Source organism: Lolium rigidum, chromosome 7 (genome assembly GCF_022539505.1).
Source record: "Lolium rigidum isolate FL_2022 chromosome 7, APGP_CSIRO_Lrig_0.1, whole genome shotgun sequence".
NCBI lineage: Eukaryota > Viridiplantae > Streptophyta > Magnoliopsida > Poales > Poaceae > Lolium > Lolium rigidum.
In genome coordinates this window covers 97132440-97147154 of record NC_061514.1, presented here as the reverse complement: position 1 = coordinate 97147154, position 14715 = coordinate 97132440, and the positions used below count along the sequence as shown (strand labels likewise).

Here is a 14715-nt window from a genome sequence, read left to right as displayed (position 1 = left end):
ATGGTTGGATATTTGATCCTCATCATTTCTACCGCCCCATAATTTTCGCGGTTGGATATTTGATGCTCGCCCCTCTGAAACACAATGGATATTCTGGGGCATTTGTATCCTTACATCTAAAACACAATGGATTCTCCTTCTTTCTCTGGCTACATGATGAGGATGTAGTATGTTCCACTGCCACTGTCTCCACAGGTTGCGGGGCAGAGTTCCCCGAAGCTTCAGCAGCCGTCACCACCGGCATAGTCCGCCCAACAGATTTGCTACTCTGCGCTGTTGGATTTGTGTTCACATGCATATTTTCATTGTGGCTGAAGTACCTCTGGTACCTATTTCCTGGGAGTACATGTTGTCTCTTCTCACTGGTTCCAACAGCAACAACAACCCTACCTAAATAAGCTCTACTACAAGATAGGCTCCTGCATGCTACAAATAATATTTTTGGTCTGCATGTACTGATCCAAGAAGCAGCTGTAGACTCCCGGACAGTAACAGCCTCCCTTATTGGATGGAAAGATTACCAACGCCTGCACACGAACAGCACTGATTATGGTTACCAGTTTAAAGTAGGTTAACTCAAAATTTCAAAGGAAGCTGGTACACATTTAGTTTCTGCAACTTTTTTTTTGTCTGAGTTTCTCAATAGTTTACACTTAATTTCACAGCACGAGCTTCAACTAATTTACCTGCTTCTGACAGGACTTCTGTATATGATAAGATCGATGAACTTTCAGAAGATCTTGTGAAGGCGCTAGGTACAGTCTTCGAGAGTCGAGAAGCAAAAGCACCTGCGACGACAAGTTCGTCCATTAGAAACGCCAGCCGATTAGATAGCCACACACTGATGAAGTGCAAAGAGGAACATCCAAGGCCTGAGTTCAGTGATGAGTGTTTTCATGCACACAAAACAGGTAGAAACATGGAGCAACCAGCTTCCGTGCTGATCTGGTCTCTCAAAATCCAGTGTGAAAAGTGAGATAACTTTCGAATAGAGTATGGGTGAATGGTTGACACGAGAAAACATTATCCAGATATGGATGGCATGAATTCAAATAATTTCAGCACCCAATAAATATCCGAGATAGAAACGGGTCAACAATAATAAGTGAATAAACTGAAGTATTTGAAACAAGACAGCCAGTAGATGGAGTGTGAATTTACCTGATTTACTCGAATACTGAAGTTTATACTGCTGACTCGCATCCGGCCAGGCTTCCAGACGATCCTCTGTGTATACATAAGCTCATTACTTGCTAAAGTGAAATGCCACCAATTATTAATCAACAAGTTCGGCATCATGGTGCATGCATGAATGAACTGGAAACTACATAAATGAAAGACTGCATGGTTCGAGTCTAGTTTACCAGTAAGATACAGTAACCATTCCTTTGCCTCTCTTAATAGAACTGCCATTGCAAAAAAAAGAGATTGCATCGATTCAAAGAAAGAGAACATATATTATTGACAACAATATATACAGAATTACAGGACAGGGAGAGTAAATATCAAATATAAGCACTTGACTTGGACATATGGTGATCTCTAACTAGAATGACATCATGGATTATGTGAGTGGATAAGGGTCAACAGTCAACACTGGTCCAGAGACAATTGAAGGTGTACAACTAATTTACCAAGATCAGTCAATAGTCTAGTGCGAGATTTTCCACCCAGCCTTGGGACAGTACAAGAAGTAGTCTGCGGGCCAGGAGCGCCTGCAATGAGTTCAGAAGTGAGAAATGCCAGCAAGTAGGTAGAAATGTGCACAGAACAACATCAAACATGATGAGGCCGGTGTACTGTACATCTATGCAGTTGTGAATTAATATGCACACCAAGCATGTATGTAAACTGCCAAGTAACTAAGAGACATGTTCAGATATAGATGGGACAACTTTCTGTAAAGAAGGGCAAACAAAAGGCAGAGTCGCCAAACAATAGTGGGCACAGTAGAATGCAGTGTGATAATGTATTAAAAGAAGCAATAAGAAAAACAAGATGGTAAAAGCAAAAAAAAAAGTTCTTTAACATAATGCAAAGCATGATGGAAGTATCAACATTGATTTGAGTTAGTTCATTCTAATTTTGTAGGGAAATAAGCAACAGTGCTAAAAGTGTGGCTTAAAAAATAATTATGCATGATTAGCCCACAAGTATTTCAAAAACAATTTACTGCCAATAGAGATCTTTTGAAATGGGACCAAGGATGAAGGTTTAGTGGATGAAACTTACCTTGGGTACATGCTGATCGAACTGGATCCCTTTGACAAGGCTTACCGGCTTCCACACTTTTATCTGAAGATCATGTAAGTTAATCAATTGCCATTATGAAGATCCTAATCTACAAGAAGTTGAGCACATATAATTGCTGACATATATTATGAATGAAGTACTGAAAAGTAAAATTAACAAATAGAGCTAGAGCAGGATAGGAGAGTAGTTGTATACCAACGAGGTCCACCAACCATTCCTTGGCTCTAACTAAGGCTTCTGGCATCGAGATACAAGGGAGGGAAAAAATAGTCATGTTAGTTCACAAGCATAGTACAATACATAATAGTTACTGGGCAGAAAAGGGCAGTCATGAGTTGTTTGTGACGATGATATGGTACCACGAGTAAACCCATGAGAGTGATCACTTGAAGGCGAAGAAGGCAGCCTGCAGAAACAAAGCAAGGAACATATATCTACTTGATTAGTGTGAGTACCATCAAGTCCCAGGAAGAGAGAAAAAAAAAACAGAACTGCAGAGCATTTCAGGTTGTGCCAAGAAAAGTGTATGATGTACATACATCTTCTTCTTCTGAAGATAAATCCCTGCAACCACAGACGCCGGGACCTGGCCGCCCTGTTTCTTGACGTGGCGCCTCGGACGGAAACTAGAAGAAGAAGAAGATGAAAATGCAGCGTATATCAGATTGACAGTCAGTCACTCGCTAGCTACTAAGGAATCAAGCCAATAGGTCCGGAGGGATTAGCTAATAGCGTGCCTAGCATGTCCAAATCCGAGGGGAAGTAGGTTCTGAGGATTCGTTGACCCGTGGCACGGGCGCATATAGTCTTTAAGCTCTGGAGTCCGATAAACCAATTCATGTATAACCAAGGACGCCTCGCGCCTCACACTGACCAGGTCGACGGAATCCCTGCTTTTATACCACCAACACGGTATATGTAAGTTTGAGGCTCAATGACAGAAACAATATCGATGAGTTGATTGGGATGATGATACCTGGACTCGATTAGGGAGGAGAAGATGGCGCGGAGCTTGGTGAGGGCTGGGTTGCTTGTCACGAAGCGGTTCGAGCACATAGTGACGGCCGCGACCACGGAGAGGGACTCCCTTGCCCCGGCGACGATGTCATCGATGGCCTTGTGCACGCGGAGGAAATGAAGGAGCGCGCGGCCGTGGACGCCCAGCGGACGGTCGGACGGCAGGAAGCGAGAGAGGTACTCGACGGCGTCGCTCCACTGGCCGTGGGACACGAGATGTTGCAGATGCATCACGTTCATGAGTACGGCCGTCTCACCCACGAATCTGCATGCATGTCCGAATCACTATGCAGGCATTAGAAGAAATCAAATCAATGGAGGAATTAAGCGGAGGGCACGTACGCTTTGTGGGTTTGGACGAAATCGTGGCTAATGAGGAAGAGGAGGAGGCGTCGCTGCCGAAGGCGCGAAACGCAGGGGTACTCCGCCAAACGCTTGCGCTTGCGGTCGCCGGCGACGGAGAACCCAAACCCACCGGCTGCCTTTCCCCCGCCGGGACTTTTACTGTGAGATGTCATCGCGCCGATGGGAGGGAGGGAGGAAGGGAGGGGATATTTAGGGCTTGTTTGGCTGTTGGGCCCGAAATTCCCCGGGAAAAGATTCCCGGCCGGGAATAGACTGAAACAGGAGCAAAACACCGGGATTCTATTCCCGACCTCCGGACTAGGGGAAAAATCTCCCCGGGAAAAGGCCGGGAATCCGCCGGGATTCGACTAACCAAACAAGCCCTTAGGGGTTTGGATTGGAAGCGGAGGAGAGGAAAAATGGGGAACATATTATAAACCTGGCCGATGCTACGTGGGACCCAGCTGCAGGCGGGTGAACACTTTAATAAATTTTTCAAATTTGAACGTTTTTAAGTTTTGAATATTTTTAAATCTAAACTTTTTCAAATTTTGAACTTTTTAAAAATCTGAACAATATTGCGGACCTCGTCGGAGATGGGGACGACGCGGCTAGCCGCAACGTCGCCAGAGGCGAGGAACGGACTGAGGGCTTCGAGTGTGTGGGGTCTTAGGGTTCGGGTGCGGGGGCTCGTCGGCATTGGTACTTGGAGTTTCGGGTAGAGGACGATCACTAGACACAGGGAGGTGGGGGAGTTTAGATGGAGGCTCGGGGCGGCGGAGGAGGTGGCACGAGCAGGGCGGGGCGGGAGCGCGGCCAGCCATTCTAATGACTCTTACTTAACCATAACTTGCATTGGTATACTTCTTCCAATAGGATAACTTCCTTATGGTTGTATCCTTTCTTTGGACTACCATGTATTGTATACCAATTGTGGTCTACTACCACCCATTATCTTAAGCTCCATTAGTGTTCTAATAATTTGGAATGAAGCAAGATAACTAATCAACTATACTCAGGAAAGATAGATAAGAAAGATTGACTCATGTGTGTCAGGATTCTTCTCAAGTGAATATCCATTTCAAGTCAAAAGAATAGTTGATTTAGCTAAGACAACTTCCTATAGACACTACCAAACCTATAGGTCTCCTTTAAAGGGTTTTAATCCTAGGGTCAAAGCATTTGCTCTGATACCAACTGCGGTGACCCAGCATACCACTGCATGGTGTAGTACGCAAGTCGTTGACATAACACAAGTGAAACACCATTCCACTCATATTACATCCCTCGGAGTGGTACACCAGAAACATATGCGAGTCCAAGGCATGTCTATAGAAGGATTTTGTGTTCCAACTAATGTTAATATCGCAATCCAGGTGAAACCTTGTTTTCAATTATGTAGTTCAGGAAAACTTAATTTATGGAGGACCCGAGGATATTTATGAGCTGATTGCAACAAAATAAAGACATTTCCTTTAAAAACCAAATCAAACCTGCCAAAGCAGAAGGTTTAGCGGGCATCCGTACGGGAGGGGCTGACCGTACCGCCTGCCCGTACTGTGCGCCGCCACCTTCCCCATATCAAGGAAAACCTTTTTGGTAAAGGGAAGAACATCAGAAACGCAACACATCAGCCACCATTCGCCCCATAACAAAAAAGATCATATCTGAAGAAGGAGCAGACCATCCTCGACTCCACCGAAGATCAATCTCATCAAGATCACCACCTCATCCATCACACCCCACTTATACTGAGAGAGAGAGAGAGAGAGATTCATACTTGTAATATTAGGGATTGAAACCTCTATTCCATCTTGGTTTGTATTTGATTTGATCTTCAACTATTGTGGATTGCTACGGTAATATCGATATGAACTCCATTTACTTTGCTATGATATCATTATGTTATTATCCTCTCATGTGTTAGTAGATCCCAATTGCGTGGGAGATGTAGGGGATTGGTGAGATGTGATGTGCCAATTCTATTCCATCTATTTGTGAATTTATGATTAAGATGATTGTATATGAGTATGAATGTTTATGTGCACCTAATGTTGTTATCTAATTTAAGGGCCGAGATAGCATGATCTCAAGAACGCATAAACAGAAACTTGTGTGCTAGTGAATCAGTGCCCCCCGAGTGACATGGCCGATATCAAAGAGTGAAAGGATCGTATGCCGCACCTAGAGGGGGTGTGAATAGGTGCTACCCAATTTTTATGTCCTTTTCAATTTAGGCTTGACACAAAGGTAAATTCTCTAGATATGCAACTATGTGAATTTCCCTAGAAGACAAGGTATACAACTAAACAAGATATAGCTAGGCAAGATATAATAATGCAATCAAGGATAGAGGTAACCGAGAGTGGAGCACGCGGAGACACAAGGGATGATTCCCGTAGTTCGTTCCTTTTAAGGGGAAATACATATACGTTGGAGGGGTGTGGTCGCCACAATGGCCTAACCAACGCCACGAAGGCCTCACCCTATTCTCCGGTGAGCAGCGCCACAAAGGCCTAGCTCACTTGTCCACTAAGGGATTTCCTCGAGGCGGAAACTGAGCCTTTACAAGGTTCTCGTGGCACACATCCGCAACCGAATTTGAGGCTCCCAATAGCTGTAACAACAACACAACATCAAGATCAAATCAACCACAAAGAACTAGGGTTTCCAAAAGGAACACTAGCAAAGGTTGCCCTCAAGCAAATGAGGGGGAAATGTAAATCACTTCGGTGAAGATGTAGATTGGGGTCTTCTCCTTCGATTCTCCAAAGATCAAGAGCTTTGGATGGTTGGAGGAGGAGATCAAGTGAACCTTGTGTTTCTTGTGGCTCAACAATGGTGGATGAACTTTGAGGGAGTGAGCCACTTGAGCTTGGGGAAGAAGGGGGTATTAATACCCCCCCCCACGCACACACAAAATCGAGCCGTTGCAGAAAATTGAGGCCGGGTAATCCGGCCTAAGTAAGGGTCGGATATTCTGCCCCCCCCCGCATTATTCGGGACAAATGAAAATATCCGGCCAACATCCAGTAGCCTCGGACCTTAAGTCCTTAGCCATTTTTCAGGGGCCGAATATGTGCAAATATCCGGCCCCGGATTATCCGGCTGGAGCCATTTTTCTCCTCTCTTTTTCTTGCTTCTCAACATGAATTCGATCACGATTAATCTCTGCACCATTTCAACTCACATCAATGTATAACACATGTTGTCATCAAACACACAAAACTATGAAGTTAGAGAGATGTTCTTTCAATCTCCCCCTTTTTGGTGTTTGATGACAACATACGGATTTACAATAAAATCACTAGTATGAACCATCATGTTGACAAAGGATAGAGGCACTCGCCCTACATGTGTGCATATAAGTAATTTGAATTTGAATACAAATGCACCACACATAGGTCCGAGAGGCCTCGAAACATAAGCTATGCAACATGAACAATAACATGAGACATAATCACATATAGTCAAGACAATGAGATAGAGATCATACCAATATGGTCATATAGAATGCCCAATTCCATAAGTCACACACCATATAATAATACATAGTCTCAACATATAGAGTATAGGATACCGAAATCCATAGTCTCTACATATAGAATACCGAAATCCATGTCTCACAAACCAAACTACAAGCCCATAAAATAGTTCAACATCACTAACATAAAGAAACACAATTGTTCAACAAATAAAAGGAGCCCAAGATTTCAAAGAATGGTAAACGAATATGCTTGTGCCCACCAATGCAAATCCCGGAGAATCTCTAAATAGAACTACTTCTCCCCCTTTTGCATCGAAACGCCAAAAAGGGAAAAGAGCGATGCTACACGCCCCAGGGGAATCACTCCGAGCCCGTCTCAGACTCATACTCGTCTACACTGTCCTTTGCGGCTGGTCGAGCGGCGCGGGAGATGCTTGATACGTCCAATTTGCATCACTATTTTATATCATAATTTGCTGTTATTCATTGATATATTTCATATTGGGACACAATACTTATGTTATTTCATCTATTTTGCATGTTTCATGATTATTTGGAGATCGAGCACCGGGAGCCGGGATTCTGCTGGAAAAAGCACCGTCGAGATGCAATATTTCGGAAGATCAACCGTGGAAGGAAGTTTTACGAAACTCCTATTTTTCCGGATGACGGAGGAAGCCGGAAGGGGAGCCAGCTGGACCCGAGGTGGGCCCACACCATAGGGTGGCGCGGCCCATGGCTTGGCCGCGCCACCATGTGGTGTGGAGCCCCCTCGGCCTCTTTCGCCTCCTTTTCTTCGCGAAACCCTTCGTCCCGAAGACCTAAGCCACGGAGGAATCCTCACGAAGGGTTACGGCCGCCTCGCGGGGCGGAGAACACCAGAGAGAAAAGAGCTCTCCGGCGGGCAGGAATCCGCCGGGGAAATTCCCTCCCGGAGGGGGAAATCGACGCCATCGTCACCGCCATCGAGCTGGACATCATCTCCATCACCATCATCATCATCTCCACCATCGTCACCGTCATCTCCACCGCTGGACATCGTCACCGCTGTAGCAATTTGGGTTTGATCTTGATTGTTTGATAGGGGAAACTCTCCCGATACTGATTTCTACTTGTTGTTTATGCTATTGAGTGAAACCATTGAACCAAGGTCTATGTTCGGATTGTTATTCATCATCATATCACCTCTGATCATGTTCCATATGATGTCTCGTGAGTAGTTCGTTTAGTTCTTGAGGACATGGGTGAAGTCTAATTGTTAGTAGTGAACTATGGTTGAGTAATATTCAATGTTATGATATTTAAGTTGTGGTGTTATTCTTCTAGTGGTGTCGTGTGAACGTCGACTACACGACACTTCACCATTTATGGGCCTAGGGGCATGCATCTTGTACTCGTTTGCCAATTGCGGGGTTGCCGGAGTGACGAAACCTAAACCCCCGTTGGTATATCGATGCGGGAGGGATCGCAGGATCTCGGAGTTTAAGGTCTGTGGTTAGATTTATCTTAATTACTTTCTTGTAGTTGCGGATGCTTGCAAGGGGTATAATCACAAGTATGTATTAGTCCTAGGAAGGGCGGTACATTAGCATAGGTTCACCCACACAACACTTATCAAAACAATGAAGATTAATCAACTGTATGTAGCGAAAGCACTAGACTAAAATCCCGTGTATCCTCGAGAACGTTTGGTCATTATAAGTAAACAAACCGGCTTGTCCTTTGTGCTAAAAAGGATTGGGCCACTCGCTGCAATTATTTCTCTCGCATTTTACTTACTCGTACTTTATTCATCTGTTACATCAAAACCCCCTTGAATACTTGTCTGTGAGCATTTACAGTGAAGCCTTCATCAAAAATGCCTGTCAACACCTTCTGCTCCTCGTTGGGATCGACATTCTTACTTATCGAAGATACTACGATACACCCCCTATACTTGTGGGTCATCAAGACTATTTTCTGGCGCCGTTGCCGGGGAGTGAAGCGCTATTGGTAAGCGGAATTGGTAAGGAAAACCTTTACTGTTTGTGTCTACGGGAGCTTCTATTCTTGTAGACAGTGTTGGGCCTCCAAGAGCAGAGGTTTGTAGAACAGCAGCAAGTTTCCCTTAAGTGGATCACCCAAGGTTTATCGATCTCAGGGAGGAAGAGGTCAAAGATATCCCTCTCATGCAACCCTGCAACCACAAAGCAAGAAGTCTCTTGTGTCCCCAACACACCTAATAGGTGCACTAGTTCGGCGAAGAGATAGTGAAATACAGGTGGTATGAATAAGCGATAGCAACGGCACCGTGAAAAGTGCTTTGCCCGGGACAAGTAAACAAGCGGTAGTAATGCGAGCAGTAGTAACGCAGTAAAACAGTAAACAAGCAGCGATAGCAGTATTTAGGAACAAGGCCTAGGGATTAGACTTTCACTAGTGGACACTCTCAACATTGATCACATAACAGGATAGATAAATGCATACTCTACACTTTTGTTGGATGATGAACACATTGCGTAGGATTACACGAACCCTCAATGCCGGAGTTAACAAGCTCCACAATAATGCTCATATTTTAGTAACCTTTAGTGTAAGATAGATCAAAAGACTAAACCAAGTACTAGCATAGCATGCACACTGTCACCTTCATGCATATGTAGGAGGAATAGATCACATCAATATTATCATAGCAATAGTTAACTTCGCAATCTACAAGAGATCATGATCATAGCATAAACCAAGTACTAACACGGTGCACACATCTGTCACCTTTGCACACGTGCAGGAGGAATAAAACTACTTTAATAACGTTGCTAGAGTAGCACATAGATAAATTGTGATACAAACACATTGCAATCATAAAGAGATATAAATAAGCACCTCACTATGCCATTCAACAGTGAATAAGTATTCTGTGAAATATAGCCTAAGAGACCCACACGGTGCACACACTCGTCACCTTTACACACGTGGGACAAGGAGTCTCCGGAGATCACATAAGTAAAACTCACTTGACTAGCATAATGACATCTAGATTACAAGCATCATCATATGAATCTCAATCATGTAAGGCAGCTCATGAGATTATTGTATTGAAGCACATAGGAGAGAGATGAACCACATAGCTACCGGTACAGCCCCGAGCCTCGATGGAGAACTACTCCCTCCTCATGGGAGCAAGCGGCGGTGATGAAGATGGCGGTGGAGATGGCAGCGGTGTCGATGGAGAAGCCTTCCGGGGCACTTCCCCGCTCCGGCGGGGTGCCGGAACGGAGACTCCTGTCCCCCAGATCTTGGCTTCGCGATGGCGGCGGCTCTGGAAGGTTTTCCGTATCGTGGTTTTTCGCGTCAGGGGTTTCGCGACGGAGGCTTTATATAGGCGAAGAGGCGGCGCAGGAGGGTCGAAGGGGTGGCCACACCATATGGCGGCGCGGCCAGGGCCTGGGCCGCACCGGCCTATGGTCTGGGGGCCCAGTGCCCCCCTCTGGTCCTTCCCGGGTGTTCTGGATGCTTCCGGTGAAAATAGGAACCCGGGTCTTGATTTCGTCCGATTCCGAGAATATTTCGTTACTAGGATTTCGAAACCAAAAACAGCAGAAAACAGCAATCGGCACTTCGGCATCTTGTTAATAGGTTAGTTCCGGAAAATGCACGAATATGACATAAAGTGTGCATAAAACATGTAGGTATCATCAATAATATGGCATAGAACATAAGAAATTATCGATACGTCGGAGACGTATCAAGCATCCCCAAGCTTAGTTACTGCTCGTCCCGAGCGGTAAAACGATAACAAAGATAATTTCTGAAGTGATATGCCATCATAACCTTGATCATACTATTTGTAAACATATGTAGTGAATGCAGCGATCAAAACAATGGTAATGACATGAGTAAACAAGTGAATCATAAAGCAAAGACTTTTCATGAATAGTACTTCAAGACAAGTATTAATAAGTCTTGCATAAGAGTTAACTCATAAAGCAATAAATCAAAGTAAAGGCATTGAAGCAACACAAAGAAAGATTAAGTTTCAGCGGTTGCTTTCAACTTGTAACATGTATATCTCATGGATAATTGTCAACATAGAGTAATATAACAAGTACAATATGCAAGTATGTAGGAATCAATGCACGAGTTCACACAAGTGTTTGCTTCTTGAGGTGGAGAGAGATAGGTGAACTGACTCAACATAAAAGTAAAAGAATGGTCCTTCAAAGAGGAAAGCATCGATTGCTATATTTGTGCTAGAGCTTTTATTTTGTAAACATGAAACAATTTTGTCAACGGTAGTAATAAAGCATATGAGTTATGTAAATTATATCTTACAAGTTGCAAGTCTCATGCATAGTATACTAATAGTGCCCGCACCTTGTCCTATTTAGCTTGGACTACCGGATCTTTGCAATGCACATGTTTTAACCAAGTGTCACAATGGGGTACCTCCATGCCGCTCTGTACAAAGGTCTAAGGAGAAAGCTCGCATTTTGGATTTCTCGCTTTTGATTATTATCAACTTAGACATCCATACCGGGACAACATGGACAACGAGATAATGGACTCCTCTTTAATGCATAAGCATGTGGCAACAATTATTATTCTCATATGAGATTGAGGATATATGTCCAAAACTGAAACTTCCACCATGAATCATGGCTTAAGTTAGCGGCCCAATGTTCTTCTCTAACAATATGCATGCTCCAACCATGAAGGTGGTAGATCTCTCTTACTTCAGACAAGACGGACATGCATAGCAACTCACATGATATCCAACAAAGAATAGTTGATGGCGTCCCCGAAACATGGTTATCGCACAACAAGCAACTTAATAAGAGATAAAGTGCATAAGTACATATTCAATACCACAATAGTTTTTAAGCTATTTGTCCCATGAGCTATATATTGTAAAGGTGAATGATGGAATTTTAAAGGTAGAACTCAAGCAATTTACTTTGGAATGGCGGATAAATACCATGTAGTAGGTAGGTATGGTGGACACAAATGGCATAGTGGTTGGCTCAAGGATTTTGGATGCATGAGAAGTATTCCCTCTCGATACAAGGTTTAGGCTAGCAAGGTTATTTGAAACAAACACAAGGATGAACGGTACAGCAAAACTCACATAAAAGACATATTGTAAACATCATAAGACTCTATACCGTCTTCCTTGTTGTTCAAAACTCAATACTAGATGTTATCTAGACTCTAGAGAAACCAAATATGCAAACCAAATTAGCAAGCTCCAAGTATTTCTTCATTAATGGGTGCAAAGTATATGATGCAAGAGCTTAAACATGAGCACAACAATCGCCAAGTATCAAATTATCCAAGACATTTTAGAGTTACTACATGTAGCATTTTCCAATTCCAACCATATAACAATTTAACGAAGAAGAAACTTCGCCATGAATACTATGAGTAGAGCCTAAGGACATACTTGTCCATATGCTACAGCGGAGCGTGTCTCTCTCCCACAAAGTGAATGCTAGGATCCATTTTATTCAAACAAAACAAAAAAACAAAAACAAACCGACGCTCCAAGCTAAGTACATAAGATGTGACGGAATAAAAATATAGTTTCAGGGGAGGAACCTGATAATGTCGTCGATGAAGAAGGGGATGCCTTGGGCATCCCCAAGCTTAGACGCTTGAGTCTTGTTAGAATATGCAGGGGTGAACCACCGGGGCATCCCCAAGCTTAGATCTTTCACTCTCCTTGATCATATTGCATCATACTCCTCTCTTGATCCTTGAAAACTTCCTCCACACCAAACTCGAAACAACTCATTAGAGGGTTAGTGCATAATAAAAATTCACATGTTCAGAGGTGACACAATCATTCTTAACACTTCTGGACATTGTATAAAGCTACTCGGACATTAATGGATCAAAGAAATTCATCCAACATAGCAAAAGAGGCAATGCGAAATAAAAGGCAGAATCTGTCAAAAACAGAACGAGTCCGTAAAGATGGATTTTATTAGGCCACCAGACTTGCTCAAATGAAAATGCTCAAATTGAATGAAAGTTGCGTACATATCTGAGGATCATGCACGTAAATTGGCTTAATTTTATGAGCTACCTACAGGGAGGTAGACCCAGATTCGTGACAGCAAAGAAATCTGGAACTGCGCAGTAATCCAAATCTAGTACTTACTTTTCTATCAAAGACTTTACTTGTCACAACAAAACTCAAAACTAAGATAAGGAGAGGTTGCTACAGTAGTAAACAACTTCCAAGACACAAATATAAAACAAAATACTGTAGCAAAATAACACATGGGTTATCTCCCAAGAAGTTCTTTCTTTATAGCCATTAAGATGGGCTCAGCAGTTTTAATGATGCACTCGCAAGAAATGGTATTTGAAGCAAAAGAGAGCATCAAGAGGCAAATTCAAAACACATTTAAGTCTAACATGCTTCCTATGCATGGGAATCTTGTAAATAAACAAGTTCATGAAGAGCAAAGTGACAAGCATAGGAAGATAAAACAAGTGTAGCTTCAAAAATTTCAGCACATAGAGAGGCATTTTAGTAACATGAAAATTTCTACAACCATATTTTCCTCTCTCATAATAACTTTCAGTAGCAACATGAGCAAACTCAACAATATAACTATCACATAAAGCATTCTTATCATGAGTCTCATGCATAAAATTATTACTCTCCACATAAGCATAATCAATTTTATTAGTTGTAGTGGGAGCAAATTCAACAAAGTAGCTATCATTATTATTCTCATCAAGTGTAGGAGGCATAGTATCATCAAAGAAAATTTTCTCCTCAATGCTTGGGGGACTAAAAAGATCATGAAAACCAGCTTCCCCAAGCTTAGAACTTTCTACATTATTATCAACAATGGTGTTCAAAGCGTTCATACTAATATTACTACCACCATGCAAATAAGATTCCATAGGTTTTTTAATTTTCGCATCAAACAATCCATGTTTTAAATCAGGAAATAGAATAAGAAGCTCATTGTTGTCCATTATGCCAAACTAGTGTAAACAAGAAACAAAAAGATGCAATTGCAGGATCTAAAGGAAATAGCTTCGAGCACAAACACAATGGCGCCGGAAAAGTACGTTACACGGAGCCGGAGTATGAGTGCCTTTTTACCTTTCCTCCCCGACAACGGCGCCGGAAAAGTGCTTGATGTCTACGGGAGCTTCTATTCTTGTAGACAGTGTTGGGCCTCCAAGAGCGAGAGGTTTGTAGAACAGCGAGCAAGTTTCCCTTAAGTGGATCGCCCAAGGTTTATCGATCTCAGGGAGGAAGAGGTCAAAGATATCCCTCTCATGCAACCCTGCAACCACAAAGCAAGAAGTCTCTTGTGTCCCCAACACACCTAATAGGTGCACTAGTTCGGCGAAGAGATAGTGAAATACAGGTGGTATGAATAAGCAGTAGCAACGGCACCAGAAAAGTGCTTTGCCCAGGACAGTAAACAAGAAGTAGTAATGCAGCAGTAGTAACGTAGTAAAACAGTAAACAAGCAGCGATAGCAGTATTTAGAAACAAGGCCTAGGGATTAGACTTTCACTAGTGGACACTCTCAACATTGATCACATAACAGGATAGATAAATGCATACTCTACACTTTTGTTGGATGATGAACACATTGCGTAGG

General features: G+C 43.0%; 1 protein-coding gene across 1 annotated transcript; it reads right to left on the bottom strand.

The window, feature by feature from the left end:
- Positions 1-376: 376 nt before the first annotated feature.
- LOC124678207 lies at positions 377-3314 on the bottom strand. Its single transcript, XM_047214124.1, has 11 exons — positions 3230-3314; positions 2991-3143; positions 2793-2879; positions 2613-2659; positions 2449-2490; positions 2233-2295; positions 1635-1715; positions 1365-1406; positions 1162-1227; positions 687-788; positions 377-527 (listed from the first exon to the last, which is right to left on the bottom strand). Exons 1-11 carry the CDS (start codon positions 3307-3309, stop codon positions 502-504), a joined length of 789 nt encoding a protein of 262 aa, XP_047070080.1. The 5' UTR covers positions 3310-3314; the 3' UTR covers positions 377-501.
- Between the last annotated feature and the right edge of the window lie 11401 nt (positions 3315-14715).